Below are 24,107 nucleotides of genomic sequence, written 5' to 3'. Positions count from 1 at the left end.
ACTGTTATTTGTATGTGGTTACAAATAAAGTACTGAATCCTGGGAAAGAAAACCATTAAGGATCTGATAGATCAGGGTATAGAGAATTATAAACCTTTTTAGGGACATCTTAAAGTAGAAGTGCTCTTTCTATATCACTAAGTGGTTATAAGGATTAAATGAGATGAGTATGGTACCAAATTCAAGCAGTCTCATTTTCCTTGTGGCTAAATTATTCTAAAAATTTCCCCTACCTAACAAAACTTTTAAAAAGGGTATTTGTGTTAAAATATGTTATAAAAATATGTTGTAAAATTTGGTTTTTTAACTTAGAATGAAAATTTGCGTATTTTAAAGATAAACTTTTAAGTATTAAATATATATTAAATGTGTTATTTCTTTAGTTTCTTGGTTTAGATACTCAGGTCAGATGTAAAAGCAGAAGATCTCTTACCTATACAGGTAGGAAAATTAAATTTATTGTATGTTTCATTGTTCATAATGAAATTCGATTTGAAAGGACAGTACAAGAAAATTGGTATACTGTACTTGTGGAAAGTTTTCTTGATAGGAGTGTGAATAACAAATACTATGATTTTTCAACTCTTCAAAACTAATAGCTGCTTAATAAATTTTTTACAAACCTGTAATAAAACTGTATGAGCTGCATTTGGTTCTGTCATTTTTTAAAACTCATTTGCTCCTACCTTTTCTTCCCTCCAACATTGAAATTTCTTTATATTGGGTTAAGAAAAACATATATTTGGTGGCATATGCCCATTCTTATGTTACTAAGATCCCAGTTATTGAATTGAAACAACTAAGTTATTAACTAAATGTTATTGTAATATACCATAATGAGTGATTTATATAATGAGCAGGATGTAGCTCTGATTCCAAGGTGACATTTAATTTGGTTTATATCTTGGTAAAAGTCCTCATAACATGTCAGTTACTTAATTATGAATTGCTAGTTATTTAATCAGTGTGGTTTGGGTACTAAAATGTCTTTAAAAAAGAAAAAAAAAACCATGCAAAAATTCTTTTTTAAAAATATGTTCGTTGTTTCCTAAATTTTAGTCTTTGACTATTCCAATTATTAGCTTTATTGGGTTCAGGAGTTTTCTAAGATTAACTTTAAAAAAAAATTCATCAATTAACATATATAACAGGTTTTTTAATATTTACTTTTCTAGATAATACTTCTTAGCTATGATTATAGATTTTAGAATTGAAATTAATTGATTTTAAGAGAACTTAAATGTTTGATATGTGAATAGATGTTCAGGATCTTAAATTAAAATTGTATTTTTTTGACAGTTCTAATCTTAAATTTCTGAGAAAGGAAGAAGGACTTGTACTTTTTAAAAAAACCTTAATTTAAAATATTTGTAATTTTCGGTCATATAATCCTCCCTTTTGTGTCATTGAGTTCAAATGAACATGACCTAAGATTTTATTAATTAAATATGTATTGAGAACTTATTACATGTATTGTACGTAATGTAATAATGTGTAATGTATATATGTAAGAAATAACTATATTGAGGAGGATATTAAAAAATCCAATATACTTGCCTTTGGGGGTCCTTCATAGTTTAGTTATGGAGGCAAGATGTTACATACTTAAAGTAGTGTTAAATTTTGAGGAACAATGTTACATGAAAAAGTCAGTATTTCAATCTATAATTTTTTATGTTTTCTATTTGCTGTAGATGTACTGGATAACTCTTCATCAGATCCAGTTATGCCTCTGCCTACTGACTCAGCAGTAACATTTTCTCATAATACAAGAATAAATTCTGCAAAACACCTCTGTGACTTGTTTAAGAAAAATGTGAATTGGTATGCCAGTATCCCTAGTAATGTTGGCCATTTAATGTTTAATAGACATGCTAAAAACTAGATTATTATTTTTTTAGAGATTTCAACCTAGTAATTTGAGTGTTGTTAGCTTTAATTATCTTTTACAATTAAAAAAAATAAGTAGATTAGGCTTTATTAAGTGCTTAAGTACATGCAGGGTGCTATAACTACTGAAAAATATAAATAAAGCTAGCTATAAATAAAGCTAGCAATCTAGGGCCTAGCCTCAAGGAACTTGCCTTCCAATAGAGGAAGAAACAGTTAATAAAGGGAAGTTGCTAGTACTGGTGGCCTGGAAGTGAGGTGTAGACATGTTCCAGGAAAATTGAGTGAAAGTTCAATTTTTAAAGTCCAGAATGTTTCCATATAGACTGTGAGCTTTTTGGAGACAGGTTTTTTTCCCCCTCCTTTTTTTGTATCCCTATTGTTTACAGTGATGGGCACATAATAGAAATTAAATAAATACTGGTTGTCTGAGCCCAAGATTATGCTGGGGAGGGGTTAAGGGTGGTGAATGAATTTTGAGCAGGTGGATAGGAAGGGAAGTAGAGGACCTGGTTGAAAGGCACGTCTTCATTTTTACTTAGAAGTAGTTAGAATTGGAACATCTAAAATATGTGAATAATATTTTTATATTTGTTCTTACCATTTGAATAATCCAAGATTCAAAAATTCAAATTGAGTGTCTGTTTTAATTTAAATCCATGTTTCTTGGGCAATAAGCTGTTTAATTCACTTTAATAAATAATAATAATAGCATTTTCATGGTAGTTTAGATCTTGTAAAGTATTGAGTTCCTATTGTGTGCAGTATGGTTGAAGATACAAAAGAAGAGCATAATTTGTGCCCAAGAAGCTCCCAATCTACATGGAAACATTCTGGACTTTAAATAATTGAACTTTCTTTCATTTTTCCTGGAACAGGCCTCCATCTCACTTCCAAGGCACCAGTAGATGGGGTTTCCTTACTTGAGAGTTGCAGTTAGCTATATAGCATTGATTCCATTGGTCACAGGTCTAGGCCTATTGCTTTCTTAAAGCAAGTATATACATGTAGAACATAAAAGAGCAATTCTCCAGAGAGTTCAAGCAGGAATACCCCACTCTTTGTAAAGTTATCTGCAAATTTCAAATGAAAAGTACATGTTTATCTTTAATTTCTCTACTTGGCAGCCACAGACACTGCCACCTTTTGCTGTTGGAACTTAAGAGCATAGCCAAAATTAGAAATGCAGCTTTGTCCATATTCTGTTTTTCTAGGAAATAATCTGGGGATGATTTATAACTTTAGCTTTATTTAAAACATGTAATGAGTACATCTTATATGAAAAGGACTTTGTAATAGAGAAGATAACATTTACATAAGATCTATCTGCTGTGGATCTCACAGTCTAGGAAAAGAGATAAGACGCAAAAATGGACACCAGTAATACACAAATTTCAGTCAATAAGTTAGCATATGCTAAGTCCATACTATATACACAATGCCAGGAATACAATCGCAAAGACTAAAACCATTCCACTGTCAAGAAGCTTACACTCTATTGGGGAAACAATAAGAGTATTCAAAATAATAAAAAAGAGTAAATAATGAAATTGGAATTGGAAGATAAGAGGGAAGTCAGGAAAGGCTTCATGGTAGTGCTGGAGCTGTGTTATAAAGAAAAAGGGAATTGCAGAGGGAATGAGGTAGTGCATTCTGTAGGTATACATCGCCAGTGCAAAAGTATTGAGGTGTGGGAAATTGTGTCTTGATTAAAGAATAGAAAGGAAACTTAGCCAGATTATCAAGTTTGGAAGGGGAATAATATATAATGAGTTTAAAGATAAATTGGAGACATATTACAAAGGACTTAACAAACAAAATAAATTATAGATTTGCTTTTAAAAGATTATAGGGTTTTAAGAGTTATTGAATTAAGGAGAGACATGGACATATCTGTACTTAAGGAAAATCACTTTGATAGCTGTGTGGAATAGTTTACAGGTCTGGTGCTCTTATCATTACATCATCTAGCTGCCCCCTTTTTGTATCAATCTCAAATAGAAATGGGGACCACTAAACTATCCAAAGGGGTGGGCCACACATTGATTTAGAAAACCACATATTAACATCTACTTATCCTATTTTATTTTTATTTTGTTAAATATTTCCCAATTATATTTTAATCTGCATCTGGAATTGTGGACTGCCACATTTGATATCTGATATGAAAGACTGAAGAGGAGAGAAACCAGATATAGGAGGACCAATTAGGAAACCAATGAGAAGTATTGAGAACATAAATTAAGGTGGTGGATGTAGGTATAAGAAGAAGATATAAAAGTTGGTTGAGAAGTAGGAATAATAAGATTGGGCAACTAATTGGCTATGGGGGGTAAGGGAGAGTGATTTTCTGCAATTTTTTTTTTTTTTTTTTGGCTGAGGCAATTGGGGTTAAATGACTTGCCCAGGGTCATACAGCTGGGAAGTATTAAGTGTCTGAAACCAGATTTGAACTCGGGTCCTCCTGACTAAAGGGCTGTTGCTTTATCTACTATGCCACGTAGCTGCCTCTGCATTTTCTTTTACATATACTTCTGTTACGTGTTATTTGTCCATATATATATATTTATATATCTTTATATATTACATATATGTGACCATACGCATCCTCTGAGCCTTTTATTATTTATAGTCTTAGAGAATTGGAGCACTAGAACGTTAAGGGATTTGTCCTGTGTCACACATAGCCAGTATAATTAAGAAACAAGATTTAAGCCAACTAGATCATCCTAATTGCTGCAGTTATGCCTCTATTACTATAGTCTTGTGCTATGTTGCTTCTTTACTTGATTATGTGTTGTATAGAATTTTTAACCTTTTAATATAATAATAATAGAATTTACAAATTAATTTTCTCATTTTGTATCTAAACAAGTTTGAATATGTATAGTAGTTATTTGTCTTTAAATAATATCATTAAAATCTTTATAACTGTACTGACTTTGGCTAGGTCACTTTGTCCCTATAAGCCTCAGTTACTTCATCTATGAAATAGGGATAATATTTGTTATTCTTCATTACTTTGTGGTGAGGAAAGGGCTATTTAAACTTTACGTGTGTGTGTGTATGTGTGTGTGTGTGTATACATACACACACTCACAAATGAGAACTGTTAATTCATTTTAATTTTAATAGCATAGAATATTTTGTAGGATTTTTAAAGATTTCTATGTATAATTTTTTTCTTTAAAGTCTAGATGATGACCTGGATTATTTTCATGACTTGAGTCCACTGGAATTGGAAGAAGAGTTAGTTGAAGATGATCAGAACATCAATATTGCACAAGCAGTTAAACCATTCGCAAAAGAAACACCTTTAGGTAAATAAAAAAAATTCTGTTTCATAATAGTCATTTAATTTTAACTTAGCCAAGAATGAAGAATAAAACTTATTTCTGGAAGTGTTTAGATGCTAAGTTACCTATGCATTAAAAATGTACCTTTTTATAAATTGTATTGATAATTTTAAATTCATCTATATTTTTGAAGATAATCTTTTCCTTGCTCCATTTCATTATCTATTAAGCTGCCCTTTATGACAAAAAATAAGCAGGAAAAAGAAAATCAACACATCAGGTTGGTCTGATGTATGTGGAAGCAAGTATTTCTACACAAAGAAGGGAGAGGAGGTACCTGTTTATTATTTCTGCTAAGTCAAATTTAATCATAGAATGACACATACAATTTTTTTTTTCTGCCCAGGTTTATTTAATCCCTTTGTGACTTTGGGCTGGTCACCTACCTTTTAATTGGACTAGATGGCCTCTAAAATTTCTTCCAGCTATAAAGCTTTTTCTAGTTTAAAAAAGTTATTTTTTGTTTTTAAATCATTTACATTTCCAGATATATCCTTTCTTCCTCCCCTTCCTGAACATCCTCCATCCCTTAGAACTAAAAAGGGGGTTACAACTTAGCAAATATAACCAAGATAACAATTGAGGCTGATTTCTTTAGTATTCCATACATAGTCTCTATAGAAGAGTAAATTTTCTCAAGTTTTAGGAATTATGTTTGGTCATTATATGTCTGAGGCATTATTTTAACTCAGCCCTTCATGATTCTAAGCCTAGTGTTTTAACCATCGTATCATCTGACTGCCTCTATTTTATGTTTTTAAAAACATTGTTCTGAGAAGTTTCATAGGGTTCTCCAGACTTCCAAAAGGCTAGGTTCACATAAAAGTTTAAAATAAAACCTGTCTAGTCATAATACAGATGAAATAACAAAGTCACAGTAAAGTTGAGACATTTCCAAATTCACAGATTATAATCAGAGATGAGATCGAATTCATACTGACACTTTAACAGTACCATTCTGTCTTCCTGGTTTTTTTGTTTATGTATTGGCACTTAATCTGTTTCCAGTTTTTTGTTACTATAAAGAATGCTTCTCTAAATATTTTTTTTTCCTGTCATTTACCTGCTTTGGGTACATGCCTAATAAAAAGATTGCTCAATCAAAGGAATTGGAATAGTTACTTATGTAATAATTGCCCATTTTTTTCCAAATGCTTGAACTAGTTCATGTATCCATCAGTTGTGTATTAGTGTACTCAAACTTTTCCCCCACAACTCTTTCAACAGTGGTTATTTCCATTTTTTATCATGTATGGATGGGAAATACTGTTGAAGTAGCTTGATTGTTGGTCTTCCATCTTTTCCCATTACATTTTCCCCTCTACTATCAAAGTGGTCTTCCTCAAGCACAAGTCTGATATGTCACTCATCTGTTCAGTAAACTCCAGTGGTTCCTTTTTAGTTCCAGGATCAAATATGAAATCTTTATGTTTGATGATCAAAGTTTTTCATAACTGGGCTCTCCACCCCTTCTTTTCTTTCTTTCATCTTAACACTCCCTCACATATTCTTTAATCCACTGATACTGGCTTCCTTAAACTCCATCTTCTTTTGTGGGGCATCTTCACTGGTTGTTCTCTTGTCTGAAGTTCTCTCCCTCCTTATTGCTGCCTCTTAGCTCCTCTAACTTCCTTTGAGTCTCACCTAAAATAATGCCTTATTCTTTCTTATCCTCCAGTTTATTCTGTATTCCCTTTGTTGTTAGAGGTTTGTTTGCTTGGTGTCTCCTCCATTAGAGGTCTTTGAGAGACATAAGCTGCCTTTTGCATTTCTCTGTATCTCCAGCAGTTAGCATAGTACCTAGCACATAGTAATTGTTTAATAAATGTTTATTTACTAGCTACCTAACCTCACCAGTAAAACCAAAGGTCTAGCTCATTGATGTCAAACTCAAAATAGAAGTGGTAGCATTTTGACTTAGAAAATCACAAATTAGCTGCAGCTAGGTGGTACAGTGGATAGAGTACCAGCCCTGAAGTCAGGAGGATCGGAGTTCAAATCTGGCCTCAGACACTTAACACTTCCTAGCTATGTGACCCTGGGCAAGTCACTTCACCCCAATTGCCTCAGCCAAAAACAACAACACCACACACACACACACACACACACACTAACATAATTTAGTCTGAGTAATGCCTTTGATTCATTTTTGTTGTCATTGTTAGGACATGAGTAAATTATAATTTTAGTTGTATTTTCTTTTCATGTTTTATGTGAAATATTCCAAATTCCTTAAAATACTTGTCCCCATCCAGTAGAGGAGATTACTTGTTACCATGTTCCCCTTTTTGCTGTTTGTAATTTCTTGGGGGGGGGGGGGAAGAGCTTTTTCCAAGAAATTCAGAGATTCCCCCTGATTAATTAACCTAAATTCATTCAGATATTAAAGAAGCTTAAATATATACTTAGGTTTACTTAGCAATTTAAGTATTAACAAAAAAAATTGACTTTTTAAATTTTTTCACTTATTTTTAGATGTTACCTTGCTATGTGATTCAGTGCCTTGTAGTGAGTATTTCTATGATGGATATTGTTCTCCCTCAAAGTATATTGACAAGTCAACGTCATTTAACAAAATGTCTAACAAACACAGAAAAAGTTCACTTCCACCTCATATCAATCGGATATACAGTGAATTATCTCTGATACATCAGAAACTACAGGTGAGACATGATGAATTGAAAATTTTGAAATGTATAATTTTATGTCCTTAGCAGTTAGCATCCAATAAAATTTGAATATAATGTATGTTAATTATTAAAAGCAGTAGGAATAATGAAGAAGAATGAATTAATGTTCATCTGTGAGAACTTTTTAAGGGGAAGAAATGGATGTATGGGTGAAAATGGTAAATAGGGGCAATGTCTAAAGATGCTTAAACCAGGCAGATAAAGATGTGTTTATTTTTATGATTGGTTTTGCTTCTATGGGATCTTTTTTGGGGGGGAAAGGAGAGGGTATTAAATTTGTGATTTGATAAGTACAGACAAATTCATGGTGAAGAATTTTCCTCTCCTACTCACATAAGTACATGTTCTGCAATTTGTAGACTTAGTATTAATGGACTTGCCCAGGCTCACACATAGTATCAGTCTCCTGAACTTTAATCCAGGTCTTCCTGACACTATTCCCATATAAGATCATAAAATCATAAATTTAGAGCTTGAGAGAAAGTCAGTTTACTTTCTGACCTTTGATTTTTCTCATTTGTAAAATCAGAGATTTAGATTATGCTCCTTTTTTCCTTATTTATAATGTTCTGGTTAGCTTTCTGAAAGTCCTTCGAATGGGCCTTGGTTTCAGCAGAATAATTACCACAAGAATAGTCAGGAATAAAGTCCAAAGTCTTTATTATCTCTTTCAATCTCCCAGTCTGAACCAATCTCTCCCAAAGTGTAGGAGGCAGGAGAGCCACCACAAGGCTGATCAAAGATGGAATTTCTGTTGCTAACTTTATCTTCAGTTTATATACTCTTACTACAATTACATTGATTATAGAACTGTTACATCACCATGCTAAGTACTAAGTATATGTAAACTAGATAATCATTGTCTTATCAATTTCACTGAGTTAACACCTTGTTGTAAAAATCCTTGTTTCAAGTACATTTCTCCAGAGTTCTGGCCCATTACATCTCCCACTTTCTTTTGTTTTCAAACATAGGTGATCACGCCCTCCCTGACTTCTCAGGAAGGGAGATGAAAACACCAAAGGGAAATGGGGAATCAAACCAGATTTTTGTTAGCGGGTTTCTGAAGGGTCTCACTTGAAACAGGTATACATAAATCCATCAGCATGGGAGGTATTACACAAGCATATAGTAATATAACACAGGCTAGTACTGATGTAACAAACAACATGAGGAATTATACATGTCCATAAGTCCTAAAAGAAAGGTATATAAATAACATTCACACATACACCTCCTTCAGCAGCCAAGAGATAGTCCAAAACCAATCTCTTGTCCATTCCTTCATATGTCAGGGAATCCAATGATTCCTGCAAGTTTTGAAGTCTTGCTATAGTCTCATCATGTGTCAGAGAATCCAATGATTCCTGCAAATTTTGAAGTCCTGTATCAGTCTTAAGTCTCGGGGAATCCAATGATTACTGCTGGTTTTGAAGTTCTGCAACAGTCTTATCAACAATTTTTGATGTTCGTGAGTCAATTTCCATATACATTGGGTTAACAGTCGTGTTTTTTCAGTGGCACATATAGTCAGAGATGGAACCACCTGATGTTTCTTGGATCTTCTTTTTAGTTTCAAGGGTCTGCTCCATCTCTCTCGGATGGACAAGGTGAATATGGCTTGCTGGAACCCATCTGATTCCTTCTCCTTCTGTAGAGATACAAGCAAACCCTCTGCCCCAAGCAATTAACCTGTGGTGGTCCCTTCCATTCATCACTTTCTGGATCTCTCCACATTATCTGGCGATTATCTTGGAGCTGCTTGCACTGGATACTGCCCTTCTGCTAGGTTATAAAACCTGTATTCTCCCCAATTGTAACCACTTTCTCCCATCAGATGACTTTTTGGCTGATAGATCATGTATTCCTTTCTTCCATCAGATTGCTTTTTGGTTGATTGGTCATGTCTAAGTATTGAAGTTCTGAAGACTCTCTGAGTATAATCTTGGCTGTAATCGTGCCCCACCTGTTTTTTTCCCTGGGGTTTTGGAGCTGGGCACCACCTCTCGTTTCCCTGGTAGATTCCCTTCAATCTACATTCTGAGGCCCAGTGGAAGCCTCTGTTGCATTTTGGACAAAGGGTTTTGGATCTTGTTCTCTCTGTCTTCTCACTCTATCTCTATGCCAACATTGAGCTTTCAGATGCCCTACTTTACCACATTGAAAGCATTGATGAGTCTCTCTGGAAGTTCCTTGCCAAGAGGGACCCCTGTCTTCCCATGTTCTGCATCTTAGCCTGGGTATAAAAGGCATTTGTGCCTACCATGGCACAGCGAATTAGGATCTTCTCTAAAGGAGCATCCTTGTGTAGTCCTTGTATAATTCTTGTACAAACATCATTAGCATTTTCACTAGCAAGCTGTTTTATCATTATTGCTGTTGCTATATTTTCACCATAGTTTTGTATGACAGCTGTCTGCAGACATCCCACAAAATCAGCAAAGAGTTCATTCATTTGGACCTTACTCTATTTTCGTGAAGGCTTCCCCTCTATCTTGTTTTCCAGGGAGGCACCCAATGCTTTGATAACAGCAGCAGCAGCAGCAGCAGCAGCAGCAGCAATTTGCTCATGTGTTATCAAAGGGTAATTAATCTTCTCTAAAGTGTTTGCATACTGATCTATACCTGCTAGTTAGTCAAAAGTGATTGGTATATTAACTCCAGTTTGCCTATTTAGTTGGGCTTGTATCCTGCATAGTTCACTATACTCAGAAAGCCACAACAAGTTTTGTCCTGGTTCTAAACATGTCCTTGCTATAGATTACCAATCACTAGGGATTAAAATTTCAAGCCAAATTCTCTAATATCATCTTAACATAAGACAATGTAGCCCCATAAAGAGTGCAACCCTTTTTCACATCTTTGATAATTTCAGGGTCTAAAGGAATGTATCTTCTCCTGGTTTGACCCAAAGAATCAAATTCTTCAATCACAGGGTATGCTTTTATTTTTAAATCCTGTCCTTTTTTAGTTTTAGCTAGTGCCTTTTGTAATCTTCTCATAGGGGATGGACAAAGCTGCTTCATGGGTGGTGCTGATGGTGTCACTGCCCCTCCCCCTCTTCCTTCTCCTTCCGCCTATGAAGGGTTAATTGAAGGGGTAGGTTAGGGTTGGGGAATGCTCTAATGGCTCCTGCTGTGATTCCTTAATTTCATCAGCATTGTACTTAACTCCTTTCTTATCTAATTATTCATGCTTTTCAGCTGTTTTATCAGTACCATTCCCTTTTTTAATTTCATCAGTACTGTATTTAATTCTTTTCTTGTCTAATTCTAGATGTTTTTCAGCTTTTTTATCAGTACCTTTTCCCCCTCCTGCTCTTTCTTCTTTTTCCTTGTCCTAAAACTTATGTAACTCCTTAAAGCCATTTGTATTAAATTATATATATATATACATATATATATATATATATGTATATATATATACATATATATGTATATACATATATATATATATATATATATATATACATATATATATATATATATATATATATATATATAGAGAGAGAGAGAGAGAGAGAGAGAGAGAGAGAATATGAGAATGTTCCTTTAGGAATTGAACCAGGACATTATTATCATTGTAATATTCAATTAGTTGCTCTTCTACTAGTTTCCATTTATCTGGCTCTAATTTTTTAAAGGAGACCTGTGTTGTAAAGTTTCTAAGAGTTCATTAATCTGCTTCCAAGTTACAATCAAACTTTGGTTTTTTATTAGCTTAACTATGCACTCTACACACTTTCCTTGGACAGGGAAGGTTCTTTTCTAAGCATTTGTCCCATTTCAGCTGAAATACTAGTTTAGCTCTTACCAAAGTTTTATGCTTGTCTATTTTTGTATTCACCCTATTTCCGGATCTTGAGGACTTCTCCACTGAACTCAGGATCTTGTCAGTCAGATGTAGGTCCTTAGGACACATTCGGGTACCAAAATGTAAAGTTCTGGCTGGTTTTCTGGAGATCCTTCAAATGGACCTTGGTTTCAGCAGAATAATTGCCACAAGAATAGTCAGGAATAAAGTCCAAAGTCTTTATTGTCTCCTTCAATCTCCCAGTCTGAACCAGTTTCTCCCAAAGTGCAGGAGGCAGGAGAGCCACCACGAAGCTGATCAAAGGTGGAATCTCTGTGGCTGACTTTATCTTCAGTATATATATTCTATTACAATTACATCAACTGTAGAAATGTTATATTACCATACTAAGTATATGTAAACTAGATAGTCATTGTCTTATCAATTCCCCTGAGTTAAAATCTAGTTGTAGGATTAAATCAATCATACTGAACTAGAGAGCTCACATGCTAAACTAGATAACCATTGTCTTATCAATTCCACTGAGTTAACACCTTGTGGTAAGAATCCTTGTTTCAAGTACATTTCTCCAGAATTCTAGCCCATTCCACTTATTATCTCAACAGTCCCCTCTGATGAAAATTACTTCATTGATGGTTCCTCATATCCCTAGTAAACACACTTTCAAATTTTTCCTTCACAAAAGTTCTTCAGGAAACACTTTTAAAGAAAATTACCTTATTTCTTATTTGCTAAGAATGGATGGTATTTTTTTTATAATGATAGAAGAGTGTGATGTAAGCTAAAATTCTGGGACCCCAGTGGAAGAAAATTACCTTTTATTGGTTGTAAAATTATTAGAGCTTTCAGAGACATGGTATTCACATTTTTCTATAAGTGTGCAATTCAGAGTCCTATTATCTATGTTTATAATTTATGAAGTTTCACTTTTAAAGAAATTAAATGTGTAACATCTCATTTAGTTCTCAACTCTTTCATAAAGAAATTTTGAGCAGAAACAAGCAGAAATATTATTGCTAATTCTTATAATAGTATTATAATTTTCTTGCTCATAATGGAGCATTTTATTCTTTAAAAGAACTGACATTTCATTAACATGCTTTGGTTTAAGGGTAAAAACACAAGGTCGGTAGCTGTATTTTGATTCTTTTAAGGGACAATTTTCTGTGATTTAGGACATATATCTTTTGTAAGATTTCTGTTAAAATTTCCTCATAATACTGTTTTTAGCTGTTATGTAATTGTGTAATTCATATTTAAGTGAGATTCCAAAGTATTTTCTAAAGATTTATTGCATTGAATTAAACTTGCACCAAAAGAAGCAATTTTTGCATCCAATGTATGTATATTTTGGATATTATTTTTATAAGCTTTTAAAAACTTGATGTTATCTTGATACAGCAAGAAACTGTGGGACAACAGGAATTTGCTGCACAACTTCAAAAGCGAGAACATTTTTTAAGTCAAAAAGAAGAGCTGCTAATCCAACATGAAGTTGCTTTGACTAAAATTAAAAGTGTTGAAGAAGAAATTCATACAAAATTTCAAATTATGAAAGAGGTAACTGTAAAAAGACTTAAGTTTAGTGTACAATTTCCCTCTTCACAGAGTGAGTTAAAAAATTTAAGTTTTACTAGTTGATTTCATTATGAATATATTTGGTATGGAAATGGCCCTGTAGAAATCAACATTTATTTTCATTTGGAGTTGGGGAAAGTAGGATTTAAGTAACTTAAATCAGTGTAAATAAATGTGGGTGTGTTTAATGCAGCTTTTCTTTTCTTTTTTTCTTTTTTTTTTTTTTTGCTTTTATGTTTACAATTGACAGTTTGAAAGTTGTTTCATGAGGAAAAACGAAATGAAATTAACTTATTGTGATGCTTGTGACTAGCCTTGCATGTATTAGACTGAATAAATACTTGTTGACTTTTTGACTTGATTATAATTTAGTGAAATAAAATTATTTTTTCTTAAGATTTCATTCTTAGTGATACAAACTTAGATTAAGTGACCATAATTCCTATGATGATTAAGTCATTAGGTGTAGTAAGCTTTATGCCATAAAGTTTTATAATTTAGTTTTATTTGCATGATTTAAAATGCTGACTATTCAAAACATCAATAACTTTTAATTAATTGATATTAATTGGTGACTTTCTGAACATAATACTGATACTATATCCTTACCTAATTTTTAGAAGTTATTTTTTCCCTTAAGCATCACATTGAAGAAATTAAGCACTTAACAGAAGCTCTTAAAGAAAAGACTAAAGAAAACAAGAGACTCAAGTCATCTTTTGACACACTGAAAGAATTAAATGATACCCTGAAAAAACAGGCAAGAGCTATTTTCAGTCTTATTTGTGTGTAAAATTTAAATCTGAAGACACGTTATATTTAGAAAATGCTTGGTAACAATAGTAATTTTATCCAAGACTTATTTTAAGCAGAACAATATTACAATACTTAAGTGATTGTCTTTTTCTTCAATCATTTTGGCAACTAGCTTAGATGTTGACAATATTGAAATTTCTATTTTTTAAAATAATAGTTTTTTATTTTCAAAATATATGCAAAGAGAGTTTTCAACATTTACCGTTGCAAAACCTTGTATTACAAAATTTTTTGTTCCTCTCTTCTCATGCCCTTTCTGAGTCAGCATGTAATCCAGTACATGTTAAACACATGCAATTCTTCTATACATATTTCCATGATTATGCTACACAAGAAAAATTAGATCAAAAAAGGAAAAAAAAAAGAAAAAAAATGAGAAAAAAAGCAAGCAAACAATAACCAAAAGGGTGAAAATTCTATGTGTGATTTACACTTAGTCTCTACAATCCTCTTTCTGGTACTTATGGCTCTCCATCACAAGACCATTAGAACTGCTCTGAATTACTTCACTTTTGAAAAGAGCCAAGTCCATCAGAGTTGACTATTGCATAATTTTGTTGTTTCTGTCTACAATGTTCTCTTGGTTCTTTCTGTTTTCTTCACTTAACATCAGTTCATGTAAATCTCTCTAGACCTTTCTGAAATCATCCTGCTGATTGTTTCTTTACAACAAGGACTGCTGTGAACATTTTTGCATGTATGGGTCCTTGACAATATGAACTTTTATAGATTACAAAGTGATTACTATAGTCGTTTTTTTAATTAGTCATTAGTAACCAGTGATAGAAATACTTTGTCTTTGAGAATAAATGATATTTTAAAACACTGGTTTCAGTGTTGTTAGTTCTTCTGAAAATTTTGAATCTTAGGCTCTTGATAGTGGAAAATTTGTAACAGGATAAAGAAGGAGTCTGTGTCTGTCTTTATCTTCTTTTATCTGTCTGTAATATTTGAGAAAGAAAGATGTATGGATAATGTGCTAAGTATTGGGATAAATATGAAAGCATGACAATTCCTGATCTAAGGTAAAGTGGCAAAGCAGATGATAATGCATCTTTTAAAATGTCTTTTCCACTGAAAAACACACACACACACACACATATATATATATTTCTGATGCTAAGTTATTTGATGATATTTTTGTGTTGAGAATTTCCTTTTTTAGTTCGTTAGTATTTGTGACTTTTGAGAAAAGCAATGAATGACAGCACCTACAGAGGCTGATAACTGGTTGTAGATTCACAGATTTTACTTTCCAAAATAATGACTTGTGATCTGAGAGGACATTGATATTCTTGGGACTCTTGGCTTTAGCAATTGGATAGCTAATTGGGACTCTTGGATAGCAGTTGGTTAGTGGGTAGGACTGGTGCTAGTTAAAGTGGCAGGCTCCTTCTTTACAGTGGTTGACTTTTTTAATGATTGTTTTGAGATGTTAATTGGAAAACAGGACTAGTAGTTTAGACAATGTTTCAATACCCACTGCTCTTGGACTCTGGTTGTCCTAGGTTTTCTCCTTAAGTCAGGCTCACTTGCTTGTCGTATATGTATAATATAGCAGCACCTGGTGCTGAGAATGGTAGGACCCTTCTGTGTAAGGTTTGCTCCTTTGGATGTGGTCTGGGAGTGCTGTTTTTCCTGGGTCTCTTGGCCTTGCCTGCCTATTGGTTGACAGTTGTAATATTGGTTGTGATGGGGCTGGCTGATTTCCATTATCACAAAGGTTGCTTCTCTACATAATAGCTGTGGGAGCTAAGCTACAAATTGGACTGTTGGAATCAGGAGCACTGCATTTCCTGATGTTTTTAGGCACTGGGTTCTGGTCTGTTTTTACTGGCAGCAGAAAGGAGGTATGGTGTGATAATGGTTTGACACTTCTGGCATAGGCCACTTGTCTCTACTCAGGGCACCTCCCTAAAGCTTGAATGGCTTACCTACCTCATTGATATAGTTGGTCAAATGTAGACTATTTTATTCTTCACTATAATAAAACTGAGATTAATTCTTTTGCACATTATTAAGTGATAATGTTTTTTTCACAGTAATCTCATGCTAACCTAAATTGAATATTGATAGATTTGTACTCTCAAATTGTTGAAAGAAGCCAATGAATATATATGTGTGTGTGTGTAGATCTATATATATGTATATATATATGAAGATGTAGATAAGTATATATGTGTGCATATACATATATATTTAATTATATATTATAGTTTTGTCATATCACAATGATTTGTTATATGATTTATTATAATTATATTAATTATATAATATATATCACATGTGTGTATTTACACACACACACACACACACACACACACACACACACATATATATCTTGTCACTTACAAACACAAATAATCATTTATCACCACTGCTAACAGAAAAAAATAATTCATTTTTTATGCCAGTATATATGGATTTTATATATGATGCATTGAGAATTATGTTTCCTGAATAGGAAGGACATTGTCCTTTCTAGATTCACTCCTGACATTTCTTTTCTGAGTTGTGGGTTTAGTTATTTATTTTGTAAATCTTTAAAACGATTTCGTTTTGAGTTGTTATAAAAAACACATATGTGTGAACTTTGGTACTTTACTATTAGAGTTTTGAAAGATTTCTGGGACCCCCAAATCTTGCTTACTCCTTATACTTCCCTTTCCCTCCTTCAGTCCATTGACACTGGCTTCAATGATGTTCCTTGAACAAAATATCCTAACTACTTGGGATATTTTTACTGTCTTTATTGGAATTCTCTCTTCTTGGCTTCTTTTAGATACTAGATAAAATCTCATCTTCTGCAGGCGATCTTTCCTAGTCCTTTTATAGGCCCTTTCTTCTGTTGATTTTATGCAATTTATTCTATGTATAGTTTGTCTATACAAAATTATTTGCCTATTTTCCCCTACATTGGATTGTGAAAACTTTGAGATTAGGGACTGTCTTTTCTTGTGTCCACAAGACACAGTGTGTGTTTAGCACAATGTCTGGCACAGAGTGTGTACTTAATAAATGTTTATTGATTGACTGAAATATGATTGAAAATATAATTACATTTTATTTCTGTAACTACTTTTTTAGTTAAATGATATAAGTGAACAAAACAAGAAAATGGAAGTTCAGGCCAAAAAAGTTCAAGGTCGTTTAGAGAATTTACAGGTGAGTTTCCTATTCTTGAACATAATTTTTTTAAAAGATCCTTTTGTTTTTGATAGTTTTTAAGATAAATATAATTTATTTCATGGGTAATGTGCCTTTACAGAGAAAGTGTGATTTTGTGGCAGTACAGAAATGTAAAGCTATTTCTCCATCCCTTCATGAAATGAAAATTACAAAACAAGAAAAAACATCAACTTCAAGAATTAACAAGGTACAATGTGAGCAATAACTTTATAAATAAAAAGGAAAGATAAACTGCATATATTTGATGATCATTTCTAGCCCTTTATCAAAAGCAATCCAAAATAAAAAATTAGAGCATTATAGTCTGATGCTTAAATAAATACGTGAAGCCTTTGAAGAAGACAGGGAAGCATGAACTCAGAATAAAAAGTTCTTACTATAATAAATTTTGCTGTTGTGGTTTTAAAAAAAAAAAAAAAAAACTATTCCCCCTAAGTTCTCTTTACATTGAGATTTGTTACCTGTTGATACTTGAAAAATCTTTTGACCACTGCCTAATATGTTATAAAATGTCACCCAATGCTGTGTGTTTGCTAAATTATTTTACCTTTTTCGATCATAGAGCTTTCTTTAGTACATTTAGGGTTTGTGATTTATGTGTTTGTTAATTTTGTATGAATCTCACAGTAAATATGAGATAGGTATTACAGGCATTATTCTCATTTTGCAGATCAGATAGATTTCCATGGTCACACATCTAGGAAACATTTGAACCTGAATTTGAACCCAAATCTCTTCTGAGGCCCAGTCCAGCATTGTTTCCACTGTTACACTGTCTTTCTGTCTCTCAATTTAGTAACCTGATAAAGAACAGGTCAGAGTAATCTATGCAGTTATATAAATTGTTTTTGAGTTACTACATCCTTACTCTTTTTTTTTTCACATTGATTAGTTCTCAGAGAATATGGTAATATTTTAATATTTGAAGTTTTTTTTTTTTTTTTTAGTACAGGGAGTCCCAATGTGAGAACTCTTTCTTTCAACTGAAGAGATCATAATTTGTCCATATAACTCAGAAGATATTCTAGGGAGTTGCATGGGGCACATAGCAGTTAGGCTAACCTACCAGCCATGAAGTGTAAGAGGTGGAATCTAAAGCCAGGTTTTTCTAAGTTTATATATTGTTTTTAATGGTATAAATATGTATATACCCATGTCAAAATTTCAGAAATTTGGTGCAAACCAAAGCTTCTTTTTGTACTAGTAGATGATTTGGTGAGTTGCTGTGATCCTAGTTTAGCTGGGTTGGTTGTCAGATACATAAGTCTTCCTAACCTAGCATAGAATCGGCTGGAGCTCTACAAGCATAGCTTTTTAGAAACCGAGGATATCTCAGTGAAGAGGTAACTAAATAGGTTTTTTTTTTTTTTAATTCTATTATTCTTTGATGAAAAAAATTGCTGCAGAGATTCCTAAAACAGAAATTTGCTAGCTATCAATATATTTTGTTTGTTAATCCTTTATTGTGGCTGTTCATATCCATTTGTAAAAAGGAAATTCCATTATATCAAATTTATATATAAAGTGTTTTGAGTGAGAAGGCAAATATTTTCATACATGCTTATTCTTTGGGAGCCTTATTTATTGCACAGTATGTTAACAATTATCATTGTCCATAAGGATTTTTTTTTGTTATTTTAGATCAAGTGTAACCTTAAGTAGTAAAATATTTATGTTGGTTTTTCTCCAATACATCTGATAAATTAAGTTTTACATTTCCTGTGGTGAGAATGAATTGAAATCAAAGAATTTTGACTTGATTTTTAACTTAATAGGTTAATGGACGTGTCTATGAGATTTTAATTGTTTTGATGGAATGGATCTCAGACCATCATCTTAGCAAATTGATGACATCAGAAGATGGTGAAGGAGATGATCAAAAGCAGTCATGCCAGTTTTCTACTCATAAAAGCTATATTCAAGAGAAATGTATAAAGGTATATTTTAAATTTTAAAATATATTAAAAAAAATTGCATTTTCCAAAAACATTGTAACTGAAGATGTTAAAGTATTGAAAATAATTTTCATTGTTTTTTTAATACTAAACATAGTTCTTGAAATGAGAATTTAAAGTTATTTTCTTTTATTGTTATTTATTTCAGGTACATTTTACTTACGTAAAATTCCAAAGGAGTAGCCCATATCTTTTTCTCTTCAAGTTCAGTATATTGTCTTTAAGTAATAGAAATATTTTCTCTTATTTATAAATACACTGTTAAGTAAATCTTTTCCCCAAAAAAGGTAAAATATTCATCAGATATTAAAGCTGACAATTATATACCAGCACTATAATAGCAAAAAGAGAACAACACTTAACATATTAAGGTCTTAGAATTCTGTTTAAATTTCTTTTGCGAATGAGGAACTTAACTGTAGTTGATTATAGGGATCAGGACACAATCTTGTTTTTCTCTTTAACTCATTTACTCCTTTTTAATTAAGGCAAATGTCTTAAAGATGAATAGTAATAGTATTGATAATAAACTGAGAACAAATAAAATTCTTGTTAATGAATTGTTTTTGGTCTTTGCTGTTATAAAAAATAGATATAATAATATAAAAGTTTTTTGATTACTCGTGAATTATAATTATATAACATATAATTTATGTATATATGTTATGTTATATATAACAATATAATATAATAACTAACTTTTTTGAACCAACATGTCAGAATTGATGCATGTAAGTTTTGTTTTAAACAAAAATATTAGAACTTAGATGTTTAAAAGTATCATCTCTATTGTAGTCAGTTTGAAGAAAGTTTAATAGTTATTCTAATAATACTATAATTGCAAAAAAATTTTTTTAAAAAAAGTCTTGTGCAAAAGACATTTTTTGGACACATTCAAATATAATGCCTTCATTAAAAAAAAAAAATCAAACATTTTTTCCTCCAGCTTTTGCCTGTGATTGCAGAGCAACTACAGTGGATGCCATTTGTTAACCTCAAACTGCATTTGCCTGTAATAAAATTTATTTATTGGTCTATAAGGCAGCTGGATTACGGAACACAGGTAATTAATAGTTTTCTGTTTTCAACTAACAATCATGCATTATTCTTTCTTGAATATTGTCCTGGATAACCAGCCTAATAAAGTACAGATAGTCTCTTTACCAAAAGCCTAATAATAAGGTAATGATTCCATGAAACTGAGAAAAGTGCAAAATTCTACTTAGTCCTTTGAGCTTCCTATCTGCTTTTGTAGCTATCAATGCAGAAGACTGAGAAAAGGGACAGTGAGTAATAACACAGATTTTCAATGATAAAAATATTAATTTAGTTGTTACTGCTACTCTAAATAGGAATATGCTACAGCCTATTCTCTCATTCCTATACTTCAGTTCTAATCATACAATTGATTTCTTGCTTTTTGTATTATGTCATCTGTATCCCCTGTTTTATAAATTATAAAGTTACTTTCATTCAGGACTTCTTCCTATCATGATTTTTCCATATTCTGGCACCCAAAGAGACATGGTTCACCTGAGTTGACACTGTATTTTTAGTGATCCTATAAACCTTCCATTGCCCCACCCCACTTATCTTTAACACACAAAAATCCTAGAAGGATAACTGATATATTTTTCATTTTGCACTTCCATTTCTGTATTCTCACTTTGTCACCATTACTTAGTATCTTCCATTTAAGATTCACTTTTATTTAAATTTATCACCTAATTTATATCCTGATGATGGTTATTTCTAGTGTCCAGGTCATTCTCCCTGGTTCCAGAAGAGTTCATTAAGTACCTAGCCTGTTCTACTTTTTGCCCTTATACTAGGGTACTTCAGTATATATATATATATATATATATTAATTATTTCCCTCAAACATCCCACTTTCTTAATTTTCTAAATTTACTCAACTCTCATGACCTACTCTTTTATTCCCTTAAATTCTACAATGGCATAAATATGCTCTTGATCGTGCCTTCACCCAAAAGAAGTGTTCTTCCATGGTCAAGAACTCAGAATTTCCTATATCTTTTAAAAATTTTATTTTAAAGATATATTTAGTATTTTTCCCAAGTTACATTTAAAATAATTTTTTTTTACATTTTTAAAAAACTTTTAAGTTCCAGGTTCTCTCCCTAATCCCCATCCCCCAATTAAGAAACCACATTGAGGAGCAGCTAGATATAGTAGCCCTGAAGTAACAAAAAAAAAAAAAAAACAAACAAACAAAAAAAAAAGCATGCTTTTAAATTACTGTTTTAAATTTCTCTTCTCTTTTTCATTCCAAATCTTTGTCTATAATTACTTTTCCTTTCACTTATCCTTTCACTTATTTTGCCTCTCATTTTATCACACCACTCAAACTGCTTTGATCTATTAACTTTTTCCCCAGTCCTAATCTTGACCTTTTGGTAGCATTTGAAATGGTTAATTAGCCTTTCCTGAATACTTTTACGACTTGGATTTTTGTGACATTGTTTTCTTTTCAGCTCTTCTACCAGTCTAGTTAGTCACTCTTTAGTGCTACCAGTGTCCTTTACTGGATCTTCATCCATCTCTTACCTCTGAGTTACAATGTTCCTCACTCTTTTTTTTCCCTATTCTTTCTCCTTTGGTGACATCACCATCTCTTGTGAGTTTAATTTCATTGTTCCTAAATAGATGATGTGAATCTATTATATATAAATATATTCAGGATCAGGCTTTCTTCTGAGTTCCAAATCTAATCACCTGCTGACTATTATATACTTCATAGTGGATATCTCATAGGCATCTCAAACTTGACATGTCCCAATATAGAATTCGCATCTTCCCACAAACCTGTCTCTATTCTGAAGTTGACTATTTTAGTTTAAGGATGATATCATCCTTTGAGGCACTAAATTTTGCCAGTTTGACCTATCATTGTAGAGAATCCTTCTTATCTCATTTATATAGCTATTTAATTAAAATGATTTGACTGCAAGTGGATATTAGCAGTTTTTCTGTGCTTTATGGAACTGGCCTATCTTATTGTCAGATTTATTCTGGGGTGGGGGAGGAATACAGAAGCATTTGTAGTGGTGAACAGCTATTCTTTATTCTTACTGGGGAACCTAACTATCAGTAATACTTTTAACATTATTTACATCTACATCTAGTAGCCCTGAAGTAACAAAAAAAAAAAAACAAACAAACAAAAAAAAAAAAAAAAACAAACAAACAAAAAAAAAAGCATGCTTTTAAATTACTGTTTTAAATTTCTCTTCTCTTTTTCATTCCAAATCTTTGTCTATAATTACTTTTCCTTTCACTTATCCTTTCACTTATTTTGCCTCTCATTTTATCACACCACTCAAACTGCTTTGTTCAAAATTACTAATGTCTTTATTTATAAATCTATTAACTTTTTCCCCAGTCCTAATCTTGACCTTTTGGTAGCATTTGAAATGGTTAATTAGCCTTTCCTGAATACTTTTACGACTTGGATTTTTGTGACATTGTTTTCTTTTCAGCTCTTCTACCAGTCTAGTTAGTCACTCTTTAGTGCTACCAGTGTCCTTTACTGGATCTTCATCCATCTCTTACCTCTGAGTTACAATGTTCCTCACTCTTTTTTTTCCCTATTCTTTCTCCTTTGGTGACATCACCATCTCTTGTGAGTTTAATTTCATTGTTCCTAAATAGATGATGTGAATCTATTATATATAAATATATTCAGGATCAGGCTTTCTTCTGAGTTCCAGATCTAATCACCTGCTGACTATTATATACTTCATAGTGGATATCTCATAGGCATTTCAAACTTGACATGTCCCAATATAGAATTCGCATCTTCCCACAAACCTGTCTCTATTCTGAAGTTGACTATTTTAGTTTAAGGATGATATCATCCTTTGAGGCACTAAATTTTGCCAGTTTGACCTATCATTGTAGAGAATCCTTCTTATCTCATTTATATAGCTATTTAATTAAAATGATTTGACTGCAAGTGGATATTAGCAGTTTTTCTGTGCTTTATGGAACTGGCCTATCTTATTGTCAGATTTATTCTGGGGTGGGGGAGGAATACAGAAGCATTTGTAGTGGTGAACAGCTATTCTTTATTCTTACTGGGGAACCTAACTATCAGTAATACTTTTAACATTATTTACATTTACATCTCAGAATACCTATTTACCTCAATTCCTCACTGTGATATCTCACATATCTAAACAGTAGCCAACTCTTGCAGTTTATACTTCTGACATTTTTTGGGTCTTTTCTCTCTATTAACATAACCATCACTCTAATTGAGGCCTTATAACTTTCATCAGGACTATGAAAATAACAGCTTTCCAATTTTCTCTGCCATGTCTCTCATCATTCTTGTTATCTATCCTCCACACAATTGCCAATGTGACAATTCACATCTTACTGTATTTCTCCTCTACTTAGTAACCTCCATTGGGTTCCCATCACCTCCTGATCAAATATTACTTTCATCTCCTTGATTCTTAAAACACAATTTACCTTAATTCATTTATTACATATTATTTCCTTTTACATATTCTATATTTCTGCTATATTGGCTGGTTTTTTTTTTTTTTAACTATTCCTCAGACACGAGACTCCAATTTTACTACATCTCCATGTCTTTACTGGCTGTCTACCAGGTCTGGAATGCACTTCCTTTGTATCTCCACTTCTTGGAATCCCTAATTTCCATCAAGATTCAGCTTAAATATCCAGCTTAAATATCATATTGTGCACTAAAAACTTGTCCAATTCTCCCTAAATACTAGGTACCTTCTTATCCGACAGCCAAATTGCTTTTTTATCCTGTGTGTGTTCAT

At 32.5% G+C, this 24,107-nt stretch overlaps 1 protein-coding gene across 1 annotated transcript in view; it reads left to right on the top strand.

The window, feature by feature from the left end:
* CCDC138 (coiled-coil domain containing 138) overlaps positions 1-24,107 on the top strand; it is a 75,091-nt gene that overhangs the window by 4,075 nt on the left and 46,909 nt on the right. Inside the window, exons 2-11 of the mRNA XM_051984275.1 lie at positions 384-441; positions 1,695-1,824; positions 5,083-5,210; positions 7,722-7,909; positions 13,151-13,309; positions 13,968-14,087; positions 17,231-17,308; positions 17,412-17,519; positions 19,108-19,269; positions 20,234-20,350. Coding sequence (XP_051840235.1) covers positions 384-441; positions 1,695-1,824; positions 5,083-5,210; positions 7,722-7,909; positions 13,151-13,309; positions 13,968-14,087; positions 17,231-17,308; positions 17,412-17,519; positions 19,108-19,269; positions 20,234-20,350 — 1,248 coding nt within the window. The remainder of the gene's footprint in view (positions 1-383; positions 442-1,694; positions 1,825-5,082; positions 5,211-7,721; positions 7,910-13,150; positions 13,310-13,967; positions 14,088-17,230; positions 17,309-17,411; positions 17,520-19,107; positions 19,270-20,233; positions 20,351-24,107) is intronic.

Source organism: Antechinus flavipes, chromosome 3 (assembly GCF_016432865.1).
Source record: "Antechinus flavipes isolate AdamAnt ecotype Samford, QLD, Australia chromosome 3, AdamAnt_v2, whole genome shotgun sequence".
NCBI classification, from domain to species: domain Eukaryota; kingdom Metazoa; phylum Chordata; class Mammalia; order Dasyuromorphia; family Dasyuridae; genus Antechinus; species Antechinus flavipes.
The sequence above is the reverse complement of the archived record's forward strand: the minus strand, read 5'-3'. Positions and strand labels throughout refer to the sequence as shown.